At 35.0% G+C, this 23,281-nt stretch overlaps 1 protein-coding gene across 1 annotated transcript in view; it reads right to left on the bottom strand.

The window, feature by feature from the left end:
• Positions 1-278: 278 nt before the first annotated feature.
• The window catches only part of LOC103696385 (protein STRICTOSIDINE SYNTHASE-LIKE 3-like), a 37,338-nt gene continuing 14,335 nt past the window's right edge, over positions 279-23,281 (bottom strand). The window contains exons 3-4 of the mRNA XM_026800871.4: positions 1,022-1,189; positions 279-949 (exon numbers count right to left, since the gene is read on the bottom strand). Coding sequence (XP_026656672.1) covers positions 556-949; positions 1,022-1,189 — 562 coding nt within the window. The 3' untranslated portion in view covers positions 279-555. The remainder of the gene's footprint in view (positions 950-1,021; positions 1,190-23,281) is intronic.

Below are 23,281 nucleotides of genomic sequence, written 5' to 3'. Positions count from 1 at the left end.
AGAGAAACCTTTCAAGGTTCTCGTACATTAAGAATAAAATCTTGATGAATGGAAACTAAGGATGGCTAGTTCTAATGTTGAGAACTACACATTTCTATGAAGCATCAATACTGAGACGAACTGCTAATCAAATGCAATCCTTGAATCATGGGACAACTATTTACCCAAACCAAAAATTGCCTTTCAAGTCCAAATTTTTAAATATGCACAATTAAGGCCCAATCGGAAATAATTATGCTGCTGATTAAAGAACATAAAAAAACAAAACGAAGATGTAATAACTACCCAATCCACAAAAGTTGATAACTGTTGTGTCTTTGTGATAAGTGGAGGCTTTTACTTTGCAGCAGGACGCAAAAGCACAAAAAAGATGGGAAAACAATTACCAAATGAAATATCAATATACTCCCATCTGTAACATATCTATCTATATATATATATATATATATATATATATATGACATGCTGCATGAGTCCGATCAAGTAGATTAAACAGCATATTACCATGTGATGCTGTATACACAACAACAGGAAAAAAATATTAACTGGACATGATCAGTACACAGCAATAAATGGCATAAGAACAGATCCAATCCAAAGCTTCCCATCCTTCTCCTCCACTTCGCTCACTGCTCTCACCACCTTCCCTTTCCTGTCCTCCAGAATTTCCAGCAACTTCCCATCTGGACTGTACTTGATGATCAATGCATGAAGTCTGCCTCCAATTTGCATCAGATACTGATACTTCGCTGGGATGGGAAGCTTTAGCAAAAACTTCCTCAATCGGGTATACCGACCCATAAGATGTGCATAGACTGTGCGGCGGCAATGAATTGCCACCCAGAATTCACCCTTCTCATTAGTTCTCACATTATCCGGGAATCCAGGTAAGATAGCAAAAATGTCCGAAGTTCCAGCTTTTTCTCCCTTCAACCAGTATCTACTCAACCTACATTGGGAACCAATTGTGAGAATCATTCAACCATGCATATAAAAATGTTTAGAAGAAATGGAAGCCAACCTGCCCCGCGATCCTTCACAGAAGACAAAAAATGATCCATCCTTGCTAAGAGAAACCCCATTAGGAAATTGGAGGTTTCGAAGGAGGACTGTTGTTTCATTTGTAACTGGGTTATATTTTAAAAGCCTCCCTGAAGGCTCGCCAGAGAACACAAGTTGCATGAAATTCCTGGTTACAAAAATGAAGTATAACAGTTGTTACAATTAAGCCTATAGATGAACCATAAGTTACCATCATAACCTAATTGAGACAATGTGCAGCTTGGCATGTATGCTAACATCCAAACATGTATTTTCACTTGATCACAACTCTATATATATAATTTACATTATATTATTTTAATTACTGTTATTTAATACAAAGTTTTATGTTTATTTATTGTACATTGACATAGTTATGTAGAATACTATATATTTCATGTATAATATTAAAATATAGTCAAGATTATTAGCTTAAGCTATATACATGAAAGCTTTGAAAGACCTTAAGCTCTCATTAGGTCTCTTAAATGAGTTGTTTGTGGAAAGCTAGAGTCTGGCTCAAACTAAATGAGACAGCTTGAGCTCCACTCAATTACAAAATGAACCGAGCTTAAGCTAGAGTTTGGATCCTTTTCACCCTTAGAACGATTGCAAAAGACAAGATGAGAGTAGTATGTACCTCAATTGACTAATTTTTTAGCAACAAAAGATGCTTGGTCGAGGGGGTTGAAAGTGTGTTGGGTGAGCGAGGTGTAGCTAGCTAGGTTTGAGCTTCCAAATTTAGGATCTTTCTAGGAGTAGAATCCAAGGTCTACAATCTTGGTACCAGATACTGCACTGGCATATTACTAGTTCGATACAACAAAGGTCAATATGGTACGGTCCGCATCCCATACCAAGACAGCTCTCGAGCCCATTTTTCTCACTTTTTTATTACGATACCAATTGAAATAAGATAGTACATGTTGGTAACATTCTGGTTTACCTCAGTATATCTTGGTAGGGGTTGGTACGTATTGGTATGGGGCCTATACCAACCCAAATGTTTTCGTACTAATTCGGCATGGTATAGTATGGTACATACTCCGAATCGGATGATTCAAGGCAGTACAGCCGAATGTTGGCGAAAAGGTTAGCAGCCTGAGGCTAGAAACTCATACAGGCTGTTTAACTCAGTTTTCAATTACCCATGGAAAAAAGAGATGAAACTTAATAACATAATTTATTGGGTTGAATGCAATCTAGAAAAACATTAGGTGAAATAAGGAATTTTTTGATGACAAATTAGCCATATGATTATAATGATCATATACATTTTGACAATACTTAAGTGACACCAGAGTTTACATGAATATATAACAATAATTAAACTGAAGAAAAATAACCTAAGAAAAATAAAAGAAACACAGACAACAGTGAAGAAATGGAACTGTAAGCTGCACCAAGTACATCTATTAGTAAGCAATATGCCATATTTTCATGATGCCTGCTTCTAATATTTAAATGCACAAGAACAACGATAGCTGACAATTCTGCTGGTTTAGCTACCAGGAGATGAAGTTAAAATAGATTGTAAACTAGCCAATTCCCTCCATTTTTACGTGTGGGATGTTGTAAATTTTTATACTTACAATGGAAGAGTGGTTGTGTACTTTGCTACAATGAGAAATTATATCTAAACAGTTATTAAGAGTTAACAATATGAGTACTAACTACAATTTACAATATAACTTCTAATCTAGAACAGTTAAACTACCATAAGTACTAGCACATGCAATTAATTTTTAAATACAGCTAAATCAAAGCAAGCTAATGAACAACTGCAGCTAATGTGCATGGAGCAATTAATTTACAAAAGCAGCTGCTATGTTCAGTTAACTACATAAAATGGTTATATTTCAAATTGCCGTTTCCAACAAACAGAGTTAACAGAAGAAATTTTTTATATGGCAAACAAAAGTAAGTTCTATTTTACATCCAAGCAGAAGCATGATGGCAATTTAAGTCATGCAGGTCCATTATATAGTTATCCATGTATACACTTACAAATAGAACATAAAGAGTGTATCCAGCAAAAATTCATTACAGAAGTGCTATAGGAATTGATGTCTGTTGTTTCTCTTCATCGTAACAAAAGAACACAAAAAAGGTTGGCAAAATGCCTAGCTGCTAGTTAGATGCAATTCATCTTCAGCGGCGCTAACACTTTCATCACTACCTCAGGAGTCCAAGGGCAAATTCATAACAACTAATTGAGCAAAGCCAAACTGTTTCCATGCCACACAAATAAACACATAAATAGTAAGTCAATCAAATGAAGGCCCAAGAAAAAGCACCAACCGTCCAATACATGCAGTGCTACCAGCAAAGAATCAAAGGACAATCTGTTCAGCAGCATAAATCAGCTGATATGAACCCCTGTCTAAAGAAGGAAACCCAACACACCGAGCTAATTAAGCAGTCTCATATATTTTAAACCTAATTGTTCTCTATTTATCTTATATTTCTTGGTATTCCTAGTAAGTCTAGTTTGGGGTTATTTCTTGTTAGTCAAGGCATCTTATTCTATAAAAACATAAGCCATGTGAGCTAAGAAAAAAACAGAACAGTTTAATGAAATCAGCCTAAAGTCTTTTGGGAGGTTTTAATCCCCTCGAAGTGACTGAATATCCTTTTTTCCACTATTATCTTCTCCTTTTTAAACTTGAACCGTCGATAGAGAACCAGATTCCTATAATCAGTGACAATTGAAGCACCAAACACCATCAAGTCATCCGATGCACGATATGACTATAAACCAACATCAAAGAATTTGAAGATAATAGTGACTTGATGTATGATACCTAGGCCCATGGCCTAGGCCCAGCTTGGACCGGGACCACCTAAAAGGTGGTGCCCCCTGCTCGCCTAGATAACAGAGGGTGCATCCCTATTAAAATAGAGGTTGCGCCCCTATTTCTTCTGTTTCCCCCACACGACCGCGCCCCAGCCCCTCTCTGCCGCCTCTCTCTCTCTCTTTCTCCCTTCTCACACGCTCCCCAGTCCCGCCGCTTCTCACACAACTCTCTCTTCCACCTGACACCACAGCCAAGATAGCCTGCCACCACTGCTCTCACGCCCCTCTTCCTCCACTCTCTCCTCTCTCATTCCCCTCCACCCACCACCTTGTCCTCTCATCTCCCTCTCCCTTCTTTCTCTCACCTATCGTTCCCGACCCCTTCAGTTGTGTATCTGTGCATGTGTTAGAGGGTGAAGGGCTACCATGCCCTCTTCCACCCCTCTAGTATTTTCTCTCTTTCCCTCTATCAATCTCTCTCCTCTCCCTCTCTCTCTCTGAGCTAGCCCCAGTGGGGCCTCCACTACACCACCTCCCACTCCTGCCATGTGATAGGAGACAGGGTAAGGTTTGGGGCCCATTTCCCCTATTATAATAGTCATTAGTGTAGCAAATGGAAGTAACATTTTATATTTTATAGTATTTATCTAAGATTAATTGTGCAAATTGTTACTATGATTTCCAAAATAAATTGCATATGAAATTTCGTTATCATATGAAATTTGATTTATCATTGCTTTTTTGTTAATTAACTCCACGATTTGAATCATCATAACAAGATCAAGCATCTAAAATTTGATTAGTTTCATGTTCACTTATAAAATTCGAAGTGGTATTGAAAAAGAAAAGAAGGCTTGATTTATATATGTACATAATACATATATATGTATTCCGACTCTCAATATGACTATGAGATGAGTCCGGACATGATTATGTTGTGGCCCTACCATGGGGATAGTCGTGGTGATACCATGCCACAAAGGTATAAACATGGAGACCTTGCCACGAAGGTAATCGTGGTGATACCCTTACACAGGGGTCTTAATCTAGCGACCCTGCCACAAAGGAAATCGTGGTGATACCCTTACACAGGGATGTAAATGGGGCAACCCCAACATAAGGATAATCATGGTGATACCTGGGTCGAAGGGGTGTGAATACGGCCATAGTCAGGGCTGTAGAGCTAAGATGGATTGGAACTTGTTATCCGAGTATGAGTATATGAATGTAAGTATAGTTGATTATAAAATTTGGATAGTCTACCTTATTTTGGTTACATGTATTGATTCATTATGTGGACGTTATTGAAAAGATAAAATGCATTGTTTCAGTATGTGAATACTATTGAAAGTAAATGTTATAAACTTTGCTTATACAGATGTATCATATTTCATATAATTTAAATGACCTAATTACTAGATATGACCTGATCCAATTTTATAAATTGGATTTGTTACTTACTGAGTTGTGAAGCTCATAATCTTCATCTAATTTTTTCAGATCCAGGGACCAAAGACTAGGCCAGTATTAGCTTTTGGGGAGAGTATTTAGAGGCAAAGCCATCTTCATAGTAAAAGTACATCTAGTTCTAAATTAGTTTGTGTATATTAAAGAGTTGTCTGGGGATTATGTATAAATAACTTAAATACTAGAAGTTTTGAGTTGTAAATTTGGATAAAGAATCCTATTTATAACATTTGGTGGTGTGTAGGATATATGTAATAGTTTGTTTTGATAGTTTTAGTTGTTTTGATAATTACTACTGCTTGTATATAAATTATATAATTTTCAGATTTTGTTGAACTCATTGATAAGTGGGATATGTTGCATGCTTATAAGGCCAATCCCTGTGAGTATGCGGCGATTGTCATACTCTCGAATTATGATTCTAGTGTCGTGGGTGTGACATGATGACTCCCAAGTCATATCATTTTTGTATATTTATATTACTGACCGATATTTTGGCTACTTCATAACTTCAAAGGTTAGAGAGATAGAGTTGCATATTTACCTTTTCCCCTCTCTTCATATTTTTATTTAGTCCTTCTCATTTAATCTGCCAACAAGGACCAATTTTATCAATCTGAAGAATATTTGATTTCCTTTTATAACGATACACTTGGCACAAATATTGAACTTAGACGTAACGTATATTGGACAATATTGCCTATAGGTCAAATTGTTGTATGATCACTCTAGAGATGATTGAATATATAACCTTTTCTCCATGAGAACAAGGGTTCAATGTGTCCTATGCCTTTTCAATTGAAATTAGGGTTGAGCACACAAATTTTTTATATTCTTAGACCAAGACAATGATATTTTCTGCTTCAACAGGAGAGGAGGCTGCAAGATGACCTCGAAAGCCCACTCTATGACTCTAGATAATAGACACATGGACAACATTTTCACACCCAAAGATGTAGAAGAATCTTGTTTTATGTTTTATAAAGTAAAAAAGGACAAGAAGAGATTAATAGGAGGCTTTCAATGCTTTGGCGATTCATGTTCTAGGTGGTGATGGAGAAAAAGGACAATATATGATAAATTCTCTATAAATTTTCTGACACCATCTAATGTGTTTCAAATCCAGATGGTATATATTGATTTTAATACTTAACTTCTTGCACTATTTAATGTATTTGTTCTCATACTAGTTAGTGGCTTGCCCTTTTTCGCATGGAAAAACTAGAACAATCCATGAATTCTTTTATTAGCAGCTCCTTTACTCTATGATGATATACTAAGAGTGCTAAATCCAGCTTTTTGAGAACATGATTACATCTCAGTATGATCAGAGATTGCCTCATTCTCTTCTTGTTCTATAATTTGTCCCCCTAATGATATGGGTCTATGCGGCACGCATACTTGAGATCTTGATCATTTCCATCTAAAAGACAATCCAGCAATGGCTCTTGTGGATACTTACTTCTATATCATTATACATTCACAAACAAGTTGATGGGGCAAAATGATTCATGTACCATTCATTGTAGCATTTCAATACAAGATTTCATGGACTATTCAAGTTTTCCATTCAAAAAAGGAAAAGACACAATGTACCCATATCTACCATGAGAAGAAATATACTAGAGAAGGCAAGAACTAAATATAAAATCAGTATATGCTAATTAGGCTAAAACTTGAAATCAAGGTTCGCTGAACCGATACCGAGACTCGTATCGGTTGGCACCCGGTACGGTTCGGTACTGGTCGTATCGAATCGAACTTGTGCCGAACCGAGAGTGCTAGTTCACAGACTGACACGCCCTAATTTATATTTCTTTTTTGTAGTTCTAATCTCTTTTCAAACTTTTCTATAAATTTATGCCAAATTTAATATTATTTTGTTATTTTCTTGATGTCTTTTTGATGTTTTTTGATGTTTCTATGATTCCAATATAAGCTAGATGATGCATCTTATTGCTTCAAAATGATACAAATCATAAAATGAACATAAAATATCCTAAAATCAAGATACAATCAATTACATACTTTTAAAGTCTAACAACCATATATAATGATATCTAAAATCAGATCGAGTGGCGATGCCTCTCATAGTTATGCAGATCATCAGCATAATCTGGAAGCACATCAACCCACCCCTTTAACCAAGCGGCGTTGTAGTCTTGTATGCTCATCCCCTAAGAAACGCACGTCGGATTATAAGCACTCTCGGATCTCTTGTTGAAGCTCTGACTCTGAGAGGTATCTTCTGACTGATAATACGGCTGTAAAAGCGCTCATCCGAATATGCCAACAGCAAAATTCGACCCATAAGATGCTTCGAACTACATAAAGTAGTAGCCACCGGAAGATGCAACGCACCATATCCGTATCCATATGGGTGAAAAGGCTGCCTGTGATTGTAGATAATAAGATCCAATATAAGACTCGAAATCTAATGTCTATGGATCCTACTTTACGTGCGAGGTCATTTACAGCTACATCGTGTTCCCTTGAACGACCTCGAGAAGCCCCTCCCTTGAACCTGCTTATCCCTCCTCTCTTGAACTCTATTTTGCACCAGTTGCACTGCCACTGATGTCTGCCCTCAAGCTGTGTAGCATGCTCTCAGCTAATATCATGCTCTGGATCCTTTTTTCTTAATGGCTTCATTTTCACACCGGATCGATCAAGTACACCAGTTTATTAATTATGTAAAATTAGCAAAATATTCATATGCAGATGATAATTTTTTACCTCAAAAAATACATCTAATTTATCTAATATATAACCCTAATTTTTTATTTTTTTATTTATTTTTATATTTTTTATTTTAAAAAATATTTATATATTATAAATTCAGAAAAATATGATTTCTACCTCAAAATTTACTTCTGAATTATGTAATACATACTACTAATTTTTCATAATTTTTTATATTAATAATATATTTTAAATTATTTTTTACATTTAAAATTAATTTCTAAATATTATTAATTCAAAAAATTAATTTCAGCTCAGAGTCTCAGACCCATGTAGAACTCAATAATGGATGCTACCACGGATTGCCGAACTGAGCCGTACCGGCCGGTTCAGTCCGAATTGAGCCGACCTGGTCGGGTTCTTCAATAAAAAACGGTTCCAGCCCCTCTCCAATAAAAAATGGTTTCGGCCTCCTAGGGACCGAAATCTGATTGGATGTGGCTGGAACTGACCGGAATGCATAAAAAGAATCATATATTTTTCTAGGCCCTCGGGCATGCATATAAGGTTACTTATATCACAATTTTTTTAAAATTTAAACCTAGGTTACTGTATGCATTATCGCATCAAAACATGAATGAATGGACACCAAATTTTTATTAGAGTAGCTTGCATGGACCTAAATACGTTTCTGATTTTACAATTTTATTAATTTTTATTTTTTAAAAAAATATCTTTTTTAATCTAAAAATATATTTATAATTTTTAAATATTATATATAATCCAAAAATTAAAACTTTTTATTTCAGTATATACTTAGTCCATAGATCTACAACATATAAAAAACTCAAGCTCAAAGCGAAAAATTTGGCATGATCACTTATTTTTGCAATTTTTGAGCTATTTTTTCAAAGTCCTAAAAAAAGAAAAGAAGATAGAAAAAGGAAAGCACACCATATTTATTCTTATTTTTTCTTTCTGATAACCTGAATCAATGTTGTAGATTTTTTTAAAAAAAATTCTGAATCCACTCGTGTGGCATTGAGAAGGCCTTTTTGGGCCTTCCCTTCAAGGACGTTCAGCATTTAAAGCCGATGCCACGCCACAGCGAGCTGCCATAGCCCCCACAGGAGCCTCCGTATCTGAGTCGAACCGGATGGAACTGTCTAGTTTCATCTGGCCGGTTCTAGCCAGATCCTATCAGGTTCCGACCCTTAGATGGCCAGAACCATTTTCCAATGGCGAACCAACGGTTTGGGCTGAACTGGCAGGTTCGGCTCGGTTCAACAATCCCTGCTTGAAATACATTGGATGGGCATTAAAAAAAATTTAAATAGAATTTTGAAGTTTTATGTAGCATGCATTGTCCTTTTTCTCCATCACCAACTAAGGCATGAATTTCCCTACCACTAAAAGTTGCCGATAAATCAATTGTTATACTTTTTATCGCATAAAGCCCAAAAACTTGATTCTTTATAATCGTTAAATTGTCACCCATGTATTGTTATCTATTGCAATAACTGGTCTTTTAAAAAGGTCATACAACAAGGTCCACAATCTCAATACTCGGTGTTGTATCGGTACTTTACCAATTTGGTACAATACGGCTGGAATGGTATGGTACGCACCCCATACCAAAATAGCCTTCTAATCATTTTTCTCAATTTTTATCCTGGTACAAGATAATACAGCCTTCGGTACATCTCGAAACAAGGTGGTATATCACGGTACGGCGTAGTACACCTCGATACTTGATGGTATGGGATTTGACAGAGCATGTACGGACCCAAACTTGAGTTTCATATCAGTTCCTTCCCATTACGATGGGCCCCGTAGCAGGCAGTATCGGGAAACCATGTCCTGCAGTCTCCTCTGTATTGAGGTAGGCATTTTAGTCTATCTAAAAATAGATGGAACAGATGCACCCACATGTAGCACACATAGAACATGATTCCTGTAGGGCAAATATTATATTCTCCATCTTTATGCGATAGTACAACGATTGGACCACTAGATAATACCAAAGATTTAAGTACCAGCGGGACGGGCGCCATCCCGGCCATCCCGTCCTGCTCCAATGAGATCACGATAAGTGGGATGGGTGCGAGACCCCGAAACTCTCTTCCATCCCCCATCCCAGCCGCCCCACCTTCATCCTACCCGATTCACGTGTTCATATAGCCATCCCATTTGGGATGTGCCCTTTTCTTCACGATAATGCTTCGGCCTTCGGTTCGTCACCAGGAGGGGGAGCTTTACCTTTTTTTATCATTGATGCATTGGCTTCATCATCGGGAGGGGGGAGGGAGGAGGGAGGAAGCTAGGTTCGTAGGCTCTTCTTTCTGTATTTTACCCATGATGAGCAGGGCAAGGCTCGGATTGCTCGAAAAGACAGAGAGGAAGCTTCCTTGTTTTTTCGATAAGCAAGGAGGATGAAGGGAGGGGGCAGCATGGAATGGAGTCTCAGCCTAGAGATAGCAGGGAGGACAGAGTCACGAGCACTTAGCAAAACATTTGATGCATTTTTTTTCCCTTCCCAATGTGCATGCGGAGTGGATAGGTCACACTCACGCGGATTCGCACGAAAGAAAATTTCTCTTCCTTCCCGCCATTCGATCAACAATTCCATAGATCTCAAAGCCAATACTCCCAATTTATCTATCTGCACATATCTCGAAGCGAGCTGTTTATATGCTCCCCTCCCTCTTTCCCCTCCCCTCCCCCATGGTCTCTTTAACATCCTTTATTATTTTTTTTTTTTTTTGTTCATTTCCTTTCCTCTACCTCATTTTTTTCACCTCCTCTTCCATCTCCCTTCTATTAGCATGCTTGCCGCCTACTTTGTTTGACAGCTGATATGATTGAAATTTGAAGTAAAAGGATCATTTGGTTGGAATGTTCCGCTGCAAAATACCTCTTGTTCAGGAAAAAAAATACACATGATGGAGTTTGATCCCACATATCCAGACACTAAGAATCTGATATGTTATAAGCATCGACTCATTGCTATTGCAGCCAAAATACAAGAGAAAGAGGAGAAGAAAGGAAGGGAGCAGAAGGGAGAGGAAGGGAAGAAAGGTTGCTCCATCTTCCATATCAAAAACATCTTTCTTAGTTAAGGTAAGCTCTTTTTCTATCATTAATTTAGCCAACATAAAGTAAAATGAGGTAATTATGATAATTTTTTGTACATAATATTGCAACCTTTCATCAAACTACATCATTTTTGCTTTATCAAGGATTCGTTCAGCATCAATTACAACTGATCATTGCTTGGTAATCAAAGGAAGATCTCCAATAACCTAGATGATCATAACGCATTATAGTGTTAGTTTTAAATAGGACCAATTTATCATAAATATATTATTTTTGAAGTTTAAATATGTTTAAACAATAAATAGAGCAGTAAAACTTTGAGATAAATTTAAAAAATAATATATATATATATATAATAGCATCTCAGGCACATACCAGGATGCTCGATTGATAAACATATTTGAACTTCAAAAATCGAAACAATGCGGGGCGTCCCATTCTGTGGGAAAATCAAGACGCCCCCGTACCACGGGTTTTAAAACCTTGGACAATACCATAACATGTATGTCCCATGTTGAGACCAAGTACATCATTTTTAAAGCAAGCCAATTTTTCTTCAGATAGGTCGAATTGATCATTGGTGGCAACTTGAATAAGAAAGATTAAAGAGAAGAGAAGAGGAAGATGGTAAATATGCAACCCTTTGTTTTAAACCTCTAGATGGTCAGGCAGCTAGAAATAGTAGTCAACAGCTAGTAGCTCAATTGGTAAGCACCCTCTTCTTTAAGTGATGAGTCTCAAGTTCAATCCTGAGTAGTGGTGAATAACCACCATGTTCTCAAAAAAAAAAAAAAAAAAAAAAAAGGAGAGTAGCTAGAATAAGTAGGGTAATATATATATATATATAATGAAGGGGAGTGGAAACAAGTAGTTTAGGTTTGGCTACCGTTAGTCTAGTAGACCATTAACAAAGTATTCTAAGCTTCAAGGTGAATGAGCTATGCATAGTGACATAAATAACTTGAGCGGTAAATACTAGCTAACCTACATGTGTGAGGATGATAATGTTATTTTGATGATTAACATCACCATTGAGGCCATATCAAATTGGAAATGCAAATAACTCGATACATCATTAACAAATGGCACATCCTCGATATATTCACGATACATTATGAATATACGGTCAAAACAACTCTCAAGAATTAATAACGAGATAAAATTTGTAATAGAGAATGGTAGAAAGCTTAGAAATTCAGTTTGACAAAGTTTCAAGTTAAGAATACCTAAAAGGGCAATTCTGTAATTTTCATTATTAAGAATACGAAACATTATTGTGCCATGCATTCTATTTTACTTGAAATTATTTCTCTGTGGATCCCTTGTGCATGTCTAACTTTTAGATGCAGAGAATCATAGCTAGAGTCGACCCCAAGAGGAGTGGAGTCGACCCCGAAACATTCAGAGAATCTTGACACTCAAATGGTACATTTTGAGTCATTGGCACAGGTTTTGGGTCGACCCCAAGAATATTGGAGCCGACCCCAATGGAGCCGACGCTAGAAAAGTCAGAGCCGACCCCAAGCTTGCAATGCAGAAAATGTATTCCCTTAAAACACTGTAGCGGGGTCGACCCAAGAAATGCTAGGGTCGACTCGAGACACTGTAGCTGCAATGCAAAAAAAACATACTCTCTGGATTTTCTGTCAAGGCCGACCCCAGAAGTATTGGGGTCGACCCCAGCACTGTTGAGCCGACCCCAGAAGAGTAGGGGTCAACCCCAGTGAAGGTGGGGTCGACCCGAGCACGACTGACAGCTCAACGGCTAGTTGTGCAGAATTATTTTTTAAGCTCCCAACGGCCATAAACGGCTAGTTTCTTCAATCCAACGGTCAGGAAGGTCTATTTGGAGGTTGGAGAAGTATTTAAGAGGGAGTATTCATCAGAGGAAGCAACCTTTTGAAAATCATCAAGTCCATTCAAGAGAAAACCCTAGCAAGGCAAGCTTCATTCAATTGTTTCATTCAAGAGCCAAAAGAAAGTGGTTGAGCAGATTCCAAGGATATTAAGAGCTCCACCAATCCTTGAAGAGTGAAGCAATCTTGACAAAGAAGAGAAGAGCCTTATTAAAGCGATAACTATATTCTAAACTTTTCTTTGTAGCTTATAATTGTTTTATTTGCTCATTTAGGAGCTTTAGATCCTTGTTCTTTATTCTTGTTATCAGGTTTATTCGTAAGCCCGTAAAACCAACACTGTAGGTTGTTGGTAAGCCCGTAAAACCAACGTAGGTTGTTGGTCAGCCCGTAAAACCAACAGTTAGGTTTATTGGTGATCCCGGAAAATCAATTGTAAAGGTTTTGGATTGTGAGCCCGGAAAACAATCCTACTGTAATCCGAGGGGTTATAATAAAATTTCCAAGAGAACGCTTGGGGAGTGGACGTAGGTGCCTTGGGTGCACCGAACCACTATATATCGTTGTATTTATGTTGTGCTTGTTCTTATGCTTATTCTTGCATTATCTTTCATCTTTGCTCTAGTTTAATTCATTCAAATAATTTAAGAAAGCATCCACCGCACTTAACTAAGAAAACTTTTAAAGCATCAAAAATTTAGAAAAACCCAATTCACCCCCCCTCTTGGGTTGTCACCTTGGGCAACAAGTGGTATCAGAGCAGGTGTTCTCTTGTCATTTATAGTCTTAACCGACTAAAGCTAAAGATCATGGCAACCCCGCATAATGTGTTATTTACCGAGGGACTTTCCATAAACAGACCTCCACTGTTTGATGAAAATAACTATATCCAATGGAAAGCTAGAATGAAAATCTTTGTTCAATCACAAAACTATGAGTTATGGAATATCATAACAAATGGCCCTCACTCACTCTCTCACACTATTAATGAAAAAGACTTAGCACAATTGAATGCTAATGCTATGAACATACTATATTGTGCTATCCATGAAACTGAATTTAATGAAATCTCTGCATGCTTATCTGCTAAGAAGATCTGGGATACTTTAGAAAATATTTATGACAAAATTCAGATTAGCTCACATGTGCTTCAATTACATACTAACAGTGAGCCTGCAGAAAAAGATGTTGAATCTCCCAATCAGGAAGAAAGAACAACAAATGAAGAATTCGGTGATAAAAACAAAGATCCATACCCAAACACCGAAAAATTCAAAAGCTTCCTAAAGACAAAGAAGAAGAGGAAGCAAGAAGAAAGGAAGAAAGAGATAAAAAGCAAGAAAGCCTTGACCAAGGAAGAGTCAAGCAAGAAAATGAAAGTTAGGAGCAACAATGATAATACTAGCTCCAAAAAACTACAAGAGATAACTAACTTATGCTTTATGGCACAAGAAGATAAGATAAAATCTGAATCTGATTTTGCACCTAATGAATTTCAAGAAGAATTCTCTTATGATGAACTATTAAATGTTTTTCATGATTTGTATGGTGAATGTAGAAAATTAGCTATAAAAAATAAAAATCTTAAAAAGCTAAATCTGGAAATGTCAGAAGAAAGAAATTCTTCTGCTGAAATGAAAGACAAATTAAATTCTGAGAATGAATGCTTAAGGTTAAATTCAGAAGAATTGATTCAGAAAAATCAGAATTTAATTAAAAAAAATCAAAACTTAAGTAAAGAAGTTAACCAACTGAAATCCTTTATTAATAAATTCACTGTAAGTTCAGAAAGATTAAAAACGATGTTTGAAAGCCAACATGTTGTTTTTGATAAATCAAGACTTGGCTGGATTCTTTTGCTTAACAATAAACCCCTAAAGAAAAAGGTTATCAATTCACCAAGCAAACCATCAAATAAGATAACTTATTTCAAACATAAAAAGATTAGGTATAAAAACTTTACCTATGGTTCTAATACGAATAAATCAAATGGTAAAGTTATTACTATTAAACAGATTTGGGTTCCAAAAGGAACCATATGCACTAACCCTCAAGGACCCAAGCAAGCTTGGGTACCCAAAATGAAAATATAAGGGTGTAGATGTAGGTGTGCCAAGCTACCCATGGAACAAATGAAACTTTCATACAAATGGGTGCGTTGACACATAATAAAAGAAAAATTTCAATTTATTCATTAAATCTAGTATAAGGTTTAATATTCTACATCATGTATCGAAATTATCTTTTTATGAAATTACGATACTCTCTGCATCAAAGTTTTTAAATGCCTCATATGTTAAATCTTATCTCAACGATTTTAGCATCAAACTTTCTAGTGCTTGCATCATGATAAGAAAACAATGAATGGATATATATATAACCTTCTTCTTCAAGTTTACAAAATCTAAATTCCCTCTCTAGTATAAATGTTTGATGCTGATTTCATGCCTTCATGTTAAAACTTTATTGAGCATAATACTTATGAAATCTTATTTCATCTTTTGTGAAGGTATAAATATAATCTATCATTATATCATTCATTCCTTATATGATTATTCGAAATATACTATAAGTCGCATGTGTGCATCATATGTTAAATCATCATCATCTCAAATTGGTTCAAACATAAATGATTAATGTGTTATGATCATAACGAAAAACTCACTTAAAAGTCTTACAATAACGAATTATTTTTCCTCTTACAACTAATTTTCAAGACTATTCTAAAACTAAAGTCAATAAATCTGATCTTTAAAGTGTTTCATTGAGCATAATCATTGTATCCTTGATTGAATGATATATACCCTCCTAAAATGATCTCAAATTCCACTGATTAATTTTAACTCATCATGTTTAATCTGAGCATAAAAATCTGTTAAAGCATGAATATTAATTTTCTTGAACTTTCTCTCGTAAGTCAAAAATATTTCTTATTTGCTCTAAAAGAAGATTGCCTGTCTTCCTGAAACAAGAATATTTGTGTTCAAAGCTAAATCATAATCAGAATTTTGATAGAAACAACTATTTAAGATAATCTGATTAAAATTCAACTTGTATATTTTATTGATAATTATCTTAAGCAAATAAAATCTAAGTTAAATTGATTCTGAAAACAAAAATTGATTTAACTTTAATGAATCTTTCTATTACCTCACATGCTTGTCCTTGAACCATTTTACTTAATGAAGTTATCTTTTTAGTTCAAGTGACTTGTGCTTGCTTATATTTAGGCAATCTCTTGAGTATAGTGACTCAAATTTAATTATTGTCACGTCTCATGTTAAGTCATCTAGTGAAGAAATATGTTGTATGAATGTTTTTGTATCCTAGAGAACCTAATGAATTGCCTTCAAGAAAAGAAAAAGATTTTGCTAATTATACAGGATTTATGAGCAAGAAATTTCAACTTGAAGGACACCTCGATGAAAGATACAATAAACATTCCCTTGCAAACAAAAAAAAAGAGAAATTTTCTTCAGCCAAGGGTGTAAAGAATCTAAAAGGTATTTGACTTGAAGAATGCTAAATGCACTGGTAATCTAAACCTTTCTCTTGTGAGTTAGTTGAGCAAAATCAATAGTCTGAAATTATATAGTAGCATGATTAAACCTTTAATTGCTGATCATCTTGATATCATGCTTCATTCTCATGCTAATGATAATTATTTCATGGTATGATTAAATTGAAGTTTACTTTTGCCTGTATAATGCATAACCATGAAATACACAAGTTTATGCCTCAAATCTCTAATTCAAAATAACTTGTGATAAGCTATGAATCATTGAGCATAATGAAAATGCTGTTTGCATGATATATATTTATATGCAGCATATTAGATTAATTCTTTATTCTGCTCTTTCATGTAATTACTTGAAAATAACAAAAATAGAGAGAGATAAAGAAAAAGAAAATGAACATTGTTCGGGAGAAGTAAAAGCTAAGTAAATACTCCAATCTTAAGTAAAAGCAGAGCAAGCATAATATATTCAGCACATTTGTGAGACTTGTGGTAGCATTCTTTTGGAAGGGATAAAATCCGTAATTAATTATATTTAAATAGGGAGAGTTTGGAGTGAATATCTTGTTGTTGAAGAGAACAGTTTAACCTTTTTATATTGCTCATCATAGGGATGGTGCCAATGGGGAGGCTAGTGGTAGTATCTGGCACCATGATCTGCCGTACCGATCCGTACCGGCCGGTACGAGCCGGTACGTACCGATTCGGCCTGGGCCGGTACGTACCGATTCGGCCTGGGCCGGTACCGGATCAGCGTGGAATCCGGTACCGGTAGTTTATTATTGAAGAACCGGTACGGAACCGGTACGAGACCGGTACAGACCGGTACGCCACCGGTATGGACCGGTACGGGATCGATTTCGGACTGGTCCGGGCGGTACTGATACGGCGGACCTTGTCCGGCACTATTTGACCCAACTATTCGGTGTAGGGTATATTAAGGACGGCACAAGAGAGAGGCTAGTGATAGTACCTCGTGCCCCTTCCAACTCCACCGAATAGGGAGCAAATAGAATATAGAGCATAGAAAAGTAAAACCAAAAAACAAATGAAGATAATCAAAATGTTCATTGAGTGGTTAAAGAAAGAAATTAAAAAAAAAAGGGGGAATGAATGACAAATAAATGAAAATATATAAGGTTGTGAAAAACCAAATGAAGTTTAAATCACTTGAAAACACACCTTAAGGATAAAATCGGTGCTAAATTGTATTTAAATAGGAAAATTTTATTTGAAAGAATTGATTTTGATCCTTGACATACTTGTTCTTAATACTTTAATGGTATGCATACTATGTTTCGCATGTGGCATGATGTTTTGAATTGTGAGTTTTCAATATTCAGATAAATTGAGGATCTTATTCAAATATAATTTGTAATGCTCTATGCCTAGATAATTTAATTGAAACATGTTTCTACCAACAACAACATCATTTTGTTTTAGTAATATCTTCTGAAAAATAAAAGAAAAGAACAATCTGAATTTACAAATTAGGCAGAATGAATTAATTCTGATTTATCTTTCATCTTGCCTAACATTGGCACATAATGTTCTGATACATGTTAAATGTCCTCCAATTTGTACCAAAACTCAATATTAAAAATAAAGATTATGAATGTGCTCTGATGTGCTTGAAATATGTATTTTCAATCTTAATGACTTAAGATGAGCTACAATGTAGAAGATACATATCTCAAATTATAAATTTTGAAAGCCTCCTTGAAAATTCTTATGAAATTCAAAATATGACCTAGTATAAAAGTTTAAACTCCATATAAAATGCTTATATCTTTGCATTTTTGTAATTTTCATTATATGCTTCAAAGATTGCATCATGCTGGAGAATAATTTACTATGATTCTTAGATAAAAACTGCAGCTTAAAAAAAATAGAATTAATTTTGATACCTTGATTGTTTGCTCCGATACGCATCTGAAACATATCATTTTTTATCTTATAAGTGTACTGAAATTGGTCTAAATGATGTGTTTTTCAATGATCTTGATTGCGAACAAATGTTTCTAAACATATGATGTTATTTTGATATTAAAAAGATTTATCGTGCTTCATATATACATTGCTGAAAAACTATGACTAAGAAATTAATATTTTGAATATACACTCCTGCATAATTAAATGCTTCTATCATTAAAAAGAAAAGCTATTCTTAAGAAGAGAGTTAATGATCCTAAAGCTTAAAATATTTCAACTCACTCCAATAATTCTTATAGGAAAGAAAATGTAATTACTTTTGAAAGAAATTTGAGCTTCAAAAGAATTATTTTCTGATATTATTTCCATACATATTCAAAAAAAAAAAGAGGAAACATAATTTACTTTTGAAAGATTAAAAAGAGTGATTGTTATAAATTTTGAAAAATTTTGGATCACTCTACATTCTTGATATTATAGAATTTCAGTTTTATTCACGCTTCTCATTAAAATCTGAAATTCCTAAAAGAAAAGAGAGTTTGAAGAAAAATACATCTTTTAAGGGGGAGCTTTAAATACTCAATCTTTTTATTGAAAATTATCTTCAAACTCTAAACTCTCAAATGGAATGATTAATTAAGGGGGAGAAAGAAAATTTCAGAGAAAGAGATCATATAGAACTTAATCGTGTAAATTCACAACTAAAGATGAGAGAAAGAATGCTAAATGTAAAGTGGTATTAAACTTTGTGCTTCATTGAATATCTTTTGAAAGTTGTATTTCCATCTATATTCATCGGTAAATCATTTGTTTCTGAAAATTAATTGAAAAGGACTCCATTTGTCTTAGTATCGAAAATTTATCTTGGAATCTACTTATGAGTTCTTATTGGGTTGCACTTTAGTATTTCAATACTGAACCAATTTATTTTAATTGATTTTGATGCTGTCTTTAAAGAAGTAAAAGAAAGTCTTTAAAAGAGCTCTAAAAGAACTTTCAAAGATTTGAATTTTATATATGCTCTAAGATGTATCATAAATTGCATGAAATTCATGTTTTGATATCTGTGCCCCAATTGTTTTTCGAAGTTATTAAAAATTAATGATTTAACATGATCTTATGTTTTTCGAGTATATAAATTTTGATCTTTATCTGCTCTTATACTATACTCTGAAAATTAATTAGATTGCTCTCATGTTGCTATATACTTAGTATATTGGGAAAAAGATTTTAAATGAAAAAGCTTTCATATGCTATTAAAGATCTTTTAAAAAAAAAGAAAAAGAGGTTGGATTTTCATTCGTGCTTTCATTGAATATCATTCTCGATACTCCTTGAAATAACTTAAAAAAAGATTCTATTTACACTTAATTTAAAAACTATCTTTGGAATATATATTTAAAAATTTCTTCCAGCTCGTATCTCAAATGTCTCATTCTTAAAGCCAAACTTTTCATCCTTAATTTTGATGATATTTGTTACCCCCGAAATTATTTCAGGTTTACTCTATTTGAAAGAGAGGTAAAAGAACTTTAAAAGAATGTTAAAATCATCAAATTTGTTTTGATCTCATCATAATTTGAAACTATCTTAATTAGCTCTGATCTATACTCATTATCTGAGTATATGCTCATAATGCTTTATGTTTTGAATTGAATATAAATCAGCTTAGATTGAAATATATTGATTATGTTAAAGCTGATTAACTCTAAAGCATTATCATGAAGTATGTTATTAAAGTATCTCTTAGATTTTGTATTTATTTTGACTAGCGTTTACTCTGTGTTATTGTTTGTATTTCTTCTCTAAAACATTGTACTTTTGGTTTGGATGAAAATCAATATTTTTCCTTGAGTTATGATCTTTGTGATTGTCACTGTTATATTACTCATTTCATTGATATTCATTCTTTTTGATGATGACAAAAAGGGGGAGAATATAAATCTTATAAGCAAAGTTAAATGAAAAAAAAAATAAAAAAGAGGAATTGTTTACTTAAAGGGGAGACATGTGCTACAAAGAAAAATCTGCACTTTGATAAATGAAAACTTTAAATTTTGACATATGAAAATCTAAATTTTGATTAATAAAAATCTGAATTTGGCATATACTCTTCTTGCCTCGATACATAACTTGAAACACTTGCGTTGGCAAAACTTTTGGAATCTCATCTTTAATAAAGCACAAGAGTAAGGGGGAGCAAAACTAAAGTTCAAATTGGCATCCATTTGGATGAGATAGGGGGAGCTTTCACTCTCAAATTTAGAAAATACTGAAATTTCAGCACCTAAAGCATTTTCTAAACTTTAAACCTCAATTCTCATATAAACATCAATTTGCTTATACTCAATGTTTTGTAATCATCGAAAAGGGGAAGATTGAGGATGATAATGTTATTTTGATAATTAACATAACCATTGAGGCCATATCAAATTAGAAATGCAAATTAACTCGATACATCATTAATAAATGGCACACCCTCAATATATTCACGATACATTATGAATATACAGTCAAAACAACTCTCAAGAATTAATAACGAGATAAAATTTATAATAGAGAATGGTAGAAAGCTTAGAAATTCATTTTGACAAAGTTTCAAGTTAAGAATACCTAAAAGGGCAATTCTATAATTTTTACTATTAAAAATACGAAACATTATTGTGCTATGCATTCTATTTTACTTAAAATTATTTCTCTGTGGATCCCTTGTGCATGTCTAACTTTTAGATGCAGAGAATCATAGCTAGAGTCGACCCCAGGAGGAGTGGAGTCGACTCCGAAACATTCAGAGAATCTTGACACTCAAATGGTACATTTTGAGTCATTGGCACAGGTTTTGGGTCGACCCCAAGAATATTGGAGCCGACCCCAAGCTTGCAATGCAGAAAATGTATTCCCTGAAAACACTGTAGCGGGGTCAACCCGAGACACTGTAGCGCAATGCAAAAAAAACATACTCTCTAGATTTTCTGTCAGGGCCGACCCTAGTTCACTGGGGTCGACCCGAGCACAACTGACAGCTTAACGGCTAGTTGTGCAGAATTATTTTTTAAGCTCCCAACAGCTATAAACGGCTAGTTTCTTCAATCCAACGGTCAGAAAGGTCTATTTGGAGGTTGGAGAAGTATTTAAGAGGGAGTATTCATCAGAGGAAGCAACCTTTTGAAAATCAAGTCCATTCAAGAGAAAACCCTAGCAAGGCAAGCTTCATTCAATTGTTTCATTCAAGAGCCAAAAGAAAGTGGTTGAGCAGATTCCAAGAGATATTAAGAGCTCTACCAATCCTTAAAGAGTGAAGCGATAACTATATTCTAAACTCTTCTTTGTAGCTTATAATTGTTTTATTTGCTCATTTAGGAGCTTTAGATCTTTGTTCTTTATTCTTGTTATAAGGTTTGTTGGTAAGCCCGTAAAACCAACATTGTAGGTTGTTGGTAAGCCCGTAAAACCAACGTAGGTTGTTGGTAAGCCCGTAAAACCAACGTAGGTTGTTGGTCAACCCGTAAAACCAACAGTTAGGTTTATTGGTGATCCCGGAAAACCAATTGTAAATGTTTTGGATTGTGAGCCCGGAAAACAATCGAGGGGTTATAGTAAAATTTCCAAGGGAACGCTTGGGGAGTGGACGTAGGTGCCTTGGGGTGCACCGAACCACTATATATCGTTGTGTTTATGTTGTGCTTGTTCTTATGCTTATTCTTGCATTATCTTTCATCTTTGCTCTAGTTTAATTCATTCAAATAATTTAAGAAAGCATCCACCGCACTTAACTAAGAAAACTTTTAAAGCACCAAAAATTTAGAAAAACCCAATTCACCCCCCCTCTTGGGTTGTTACCTTGGGTAACAACGTGGCTACCAATTCTAAAATGGATTTGATCTAGCTAAAAATTCCAAAAATTAAAAAAAAAATCATTTTGTTGAAAAAAAACATAGACTCAATTTGATAACTGGATTAGATCAGATCAAGATAGATTTGATTCATCCTAGTAACTGAAAAATCCCGATTGGAAATGTAAAAATCAAATCCGAAGTTCTTTCATGTTAGTTTTGGGCAAGTGAGAACGGGTGTAGGTATGGGAAAGCAGATATTTTAGAAATATTTGAAGGAAGCACTTAGGAAGTGGATGCAAGTTCAAGGATTTCAGAAAGATTCTAAAGGCAGGTGATTTTCTCTAGACAGAAGATTCTGCCTATTGACAGCAACCCATAGCTCGATCTCGATCAGTTTAGACCAAATACCAAAATAATATCAATATGCAACAACCAAAAATTAAATTATATATGTAAATTAACAAAGAATCTAAGGATGATACAGGAGATGATTGAATGGTGGAGAACGATAACTTAGCAGCAGGGAGAAAGTGGCAGAAGTGGCAGACAACAGGGTTCAATGGCCTGGTGTTGCAGCAAGAGCTGTGTAGGGCAAAGATCAATCTTGGAACGAGAGCTGGGAGAGAAGCATGATTTGGCAGATCACTTGCAGAGAAATCAAGTAAAGGTGTCTGGTGAATTTGCCCATGCATTAGTAGCCATGTGCTAAGATAAAGCAAAAAAAGTTTAGCAAAGCAAAGGCAATTCCTTTTAAAGATGTGAGCAAGGTTTCTAATCTATCTTCAGTTCTCACCGGCAAGGTTCGCCATCTTGTTACTGGACCCTATATCGGTGCCACACGTACTTTTTTAGCGTATTGAATATCGGTATGCCACCCGTACCAGGTACCAATACCGAATCAGTATGGTATGGTAACTCCATACCGCCCGATTCGGGTCCGTACGACATACCTTGCTCATGAGTATAAAGTCATAATAGCAACAGCAACATACAACTTGCATTTTCTTATTAGTATATTTTTTGTAATAGCACCTAAATTTATAAGAAGCAAATATAA

This window comes from Phoenix dactylifera, chromosome 18, assembly GCF_051530095.1.
Source record: "Phoenix dactylifera cultivar Ajwa chromosome 18, Ajwa_hap1_PhDact_Kaust_v1.1, whole genome shotgun sequence".
NCBI classification, from domain to species: domain Eukaryota; kingdom Viridiplantae; phylum Streptophyta; class Magnoliopsida; order Arecales; family Arecaceae; genus Phoenix; species Phoenix dactylifera.
Note: the sequence above shows the minus strand (reverse complement) of the source record. Positions and strands in the feature narration are given on the sequence as shown.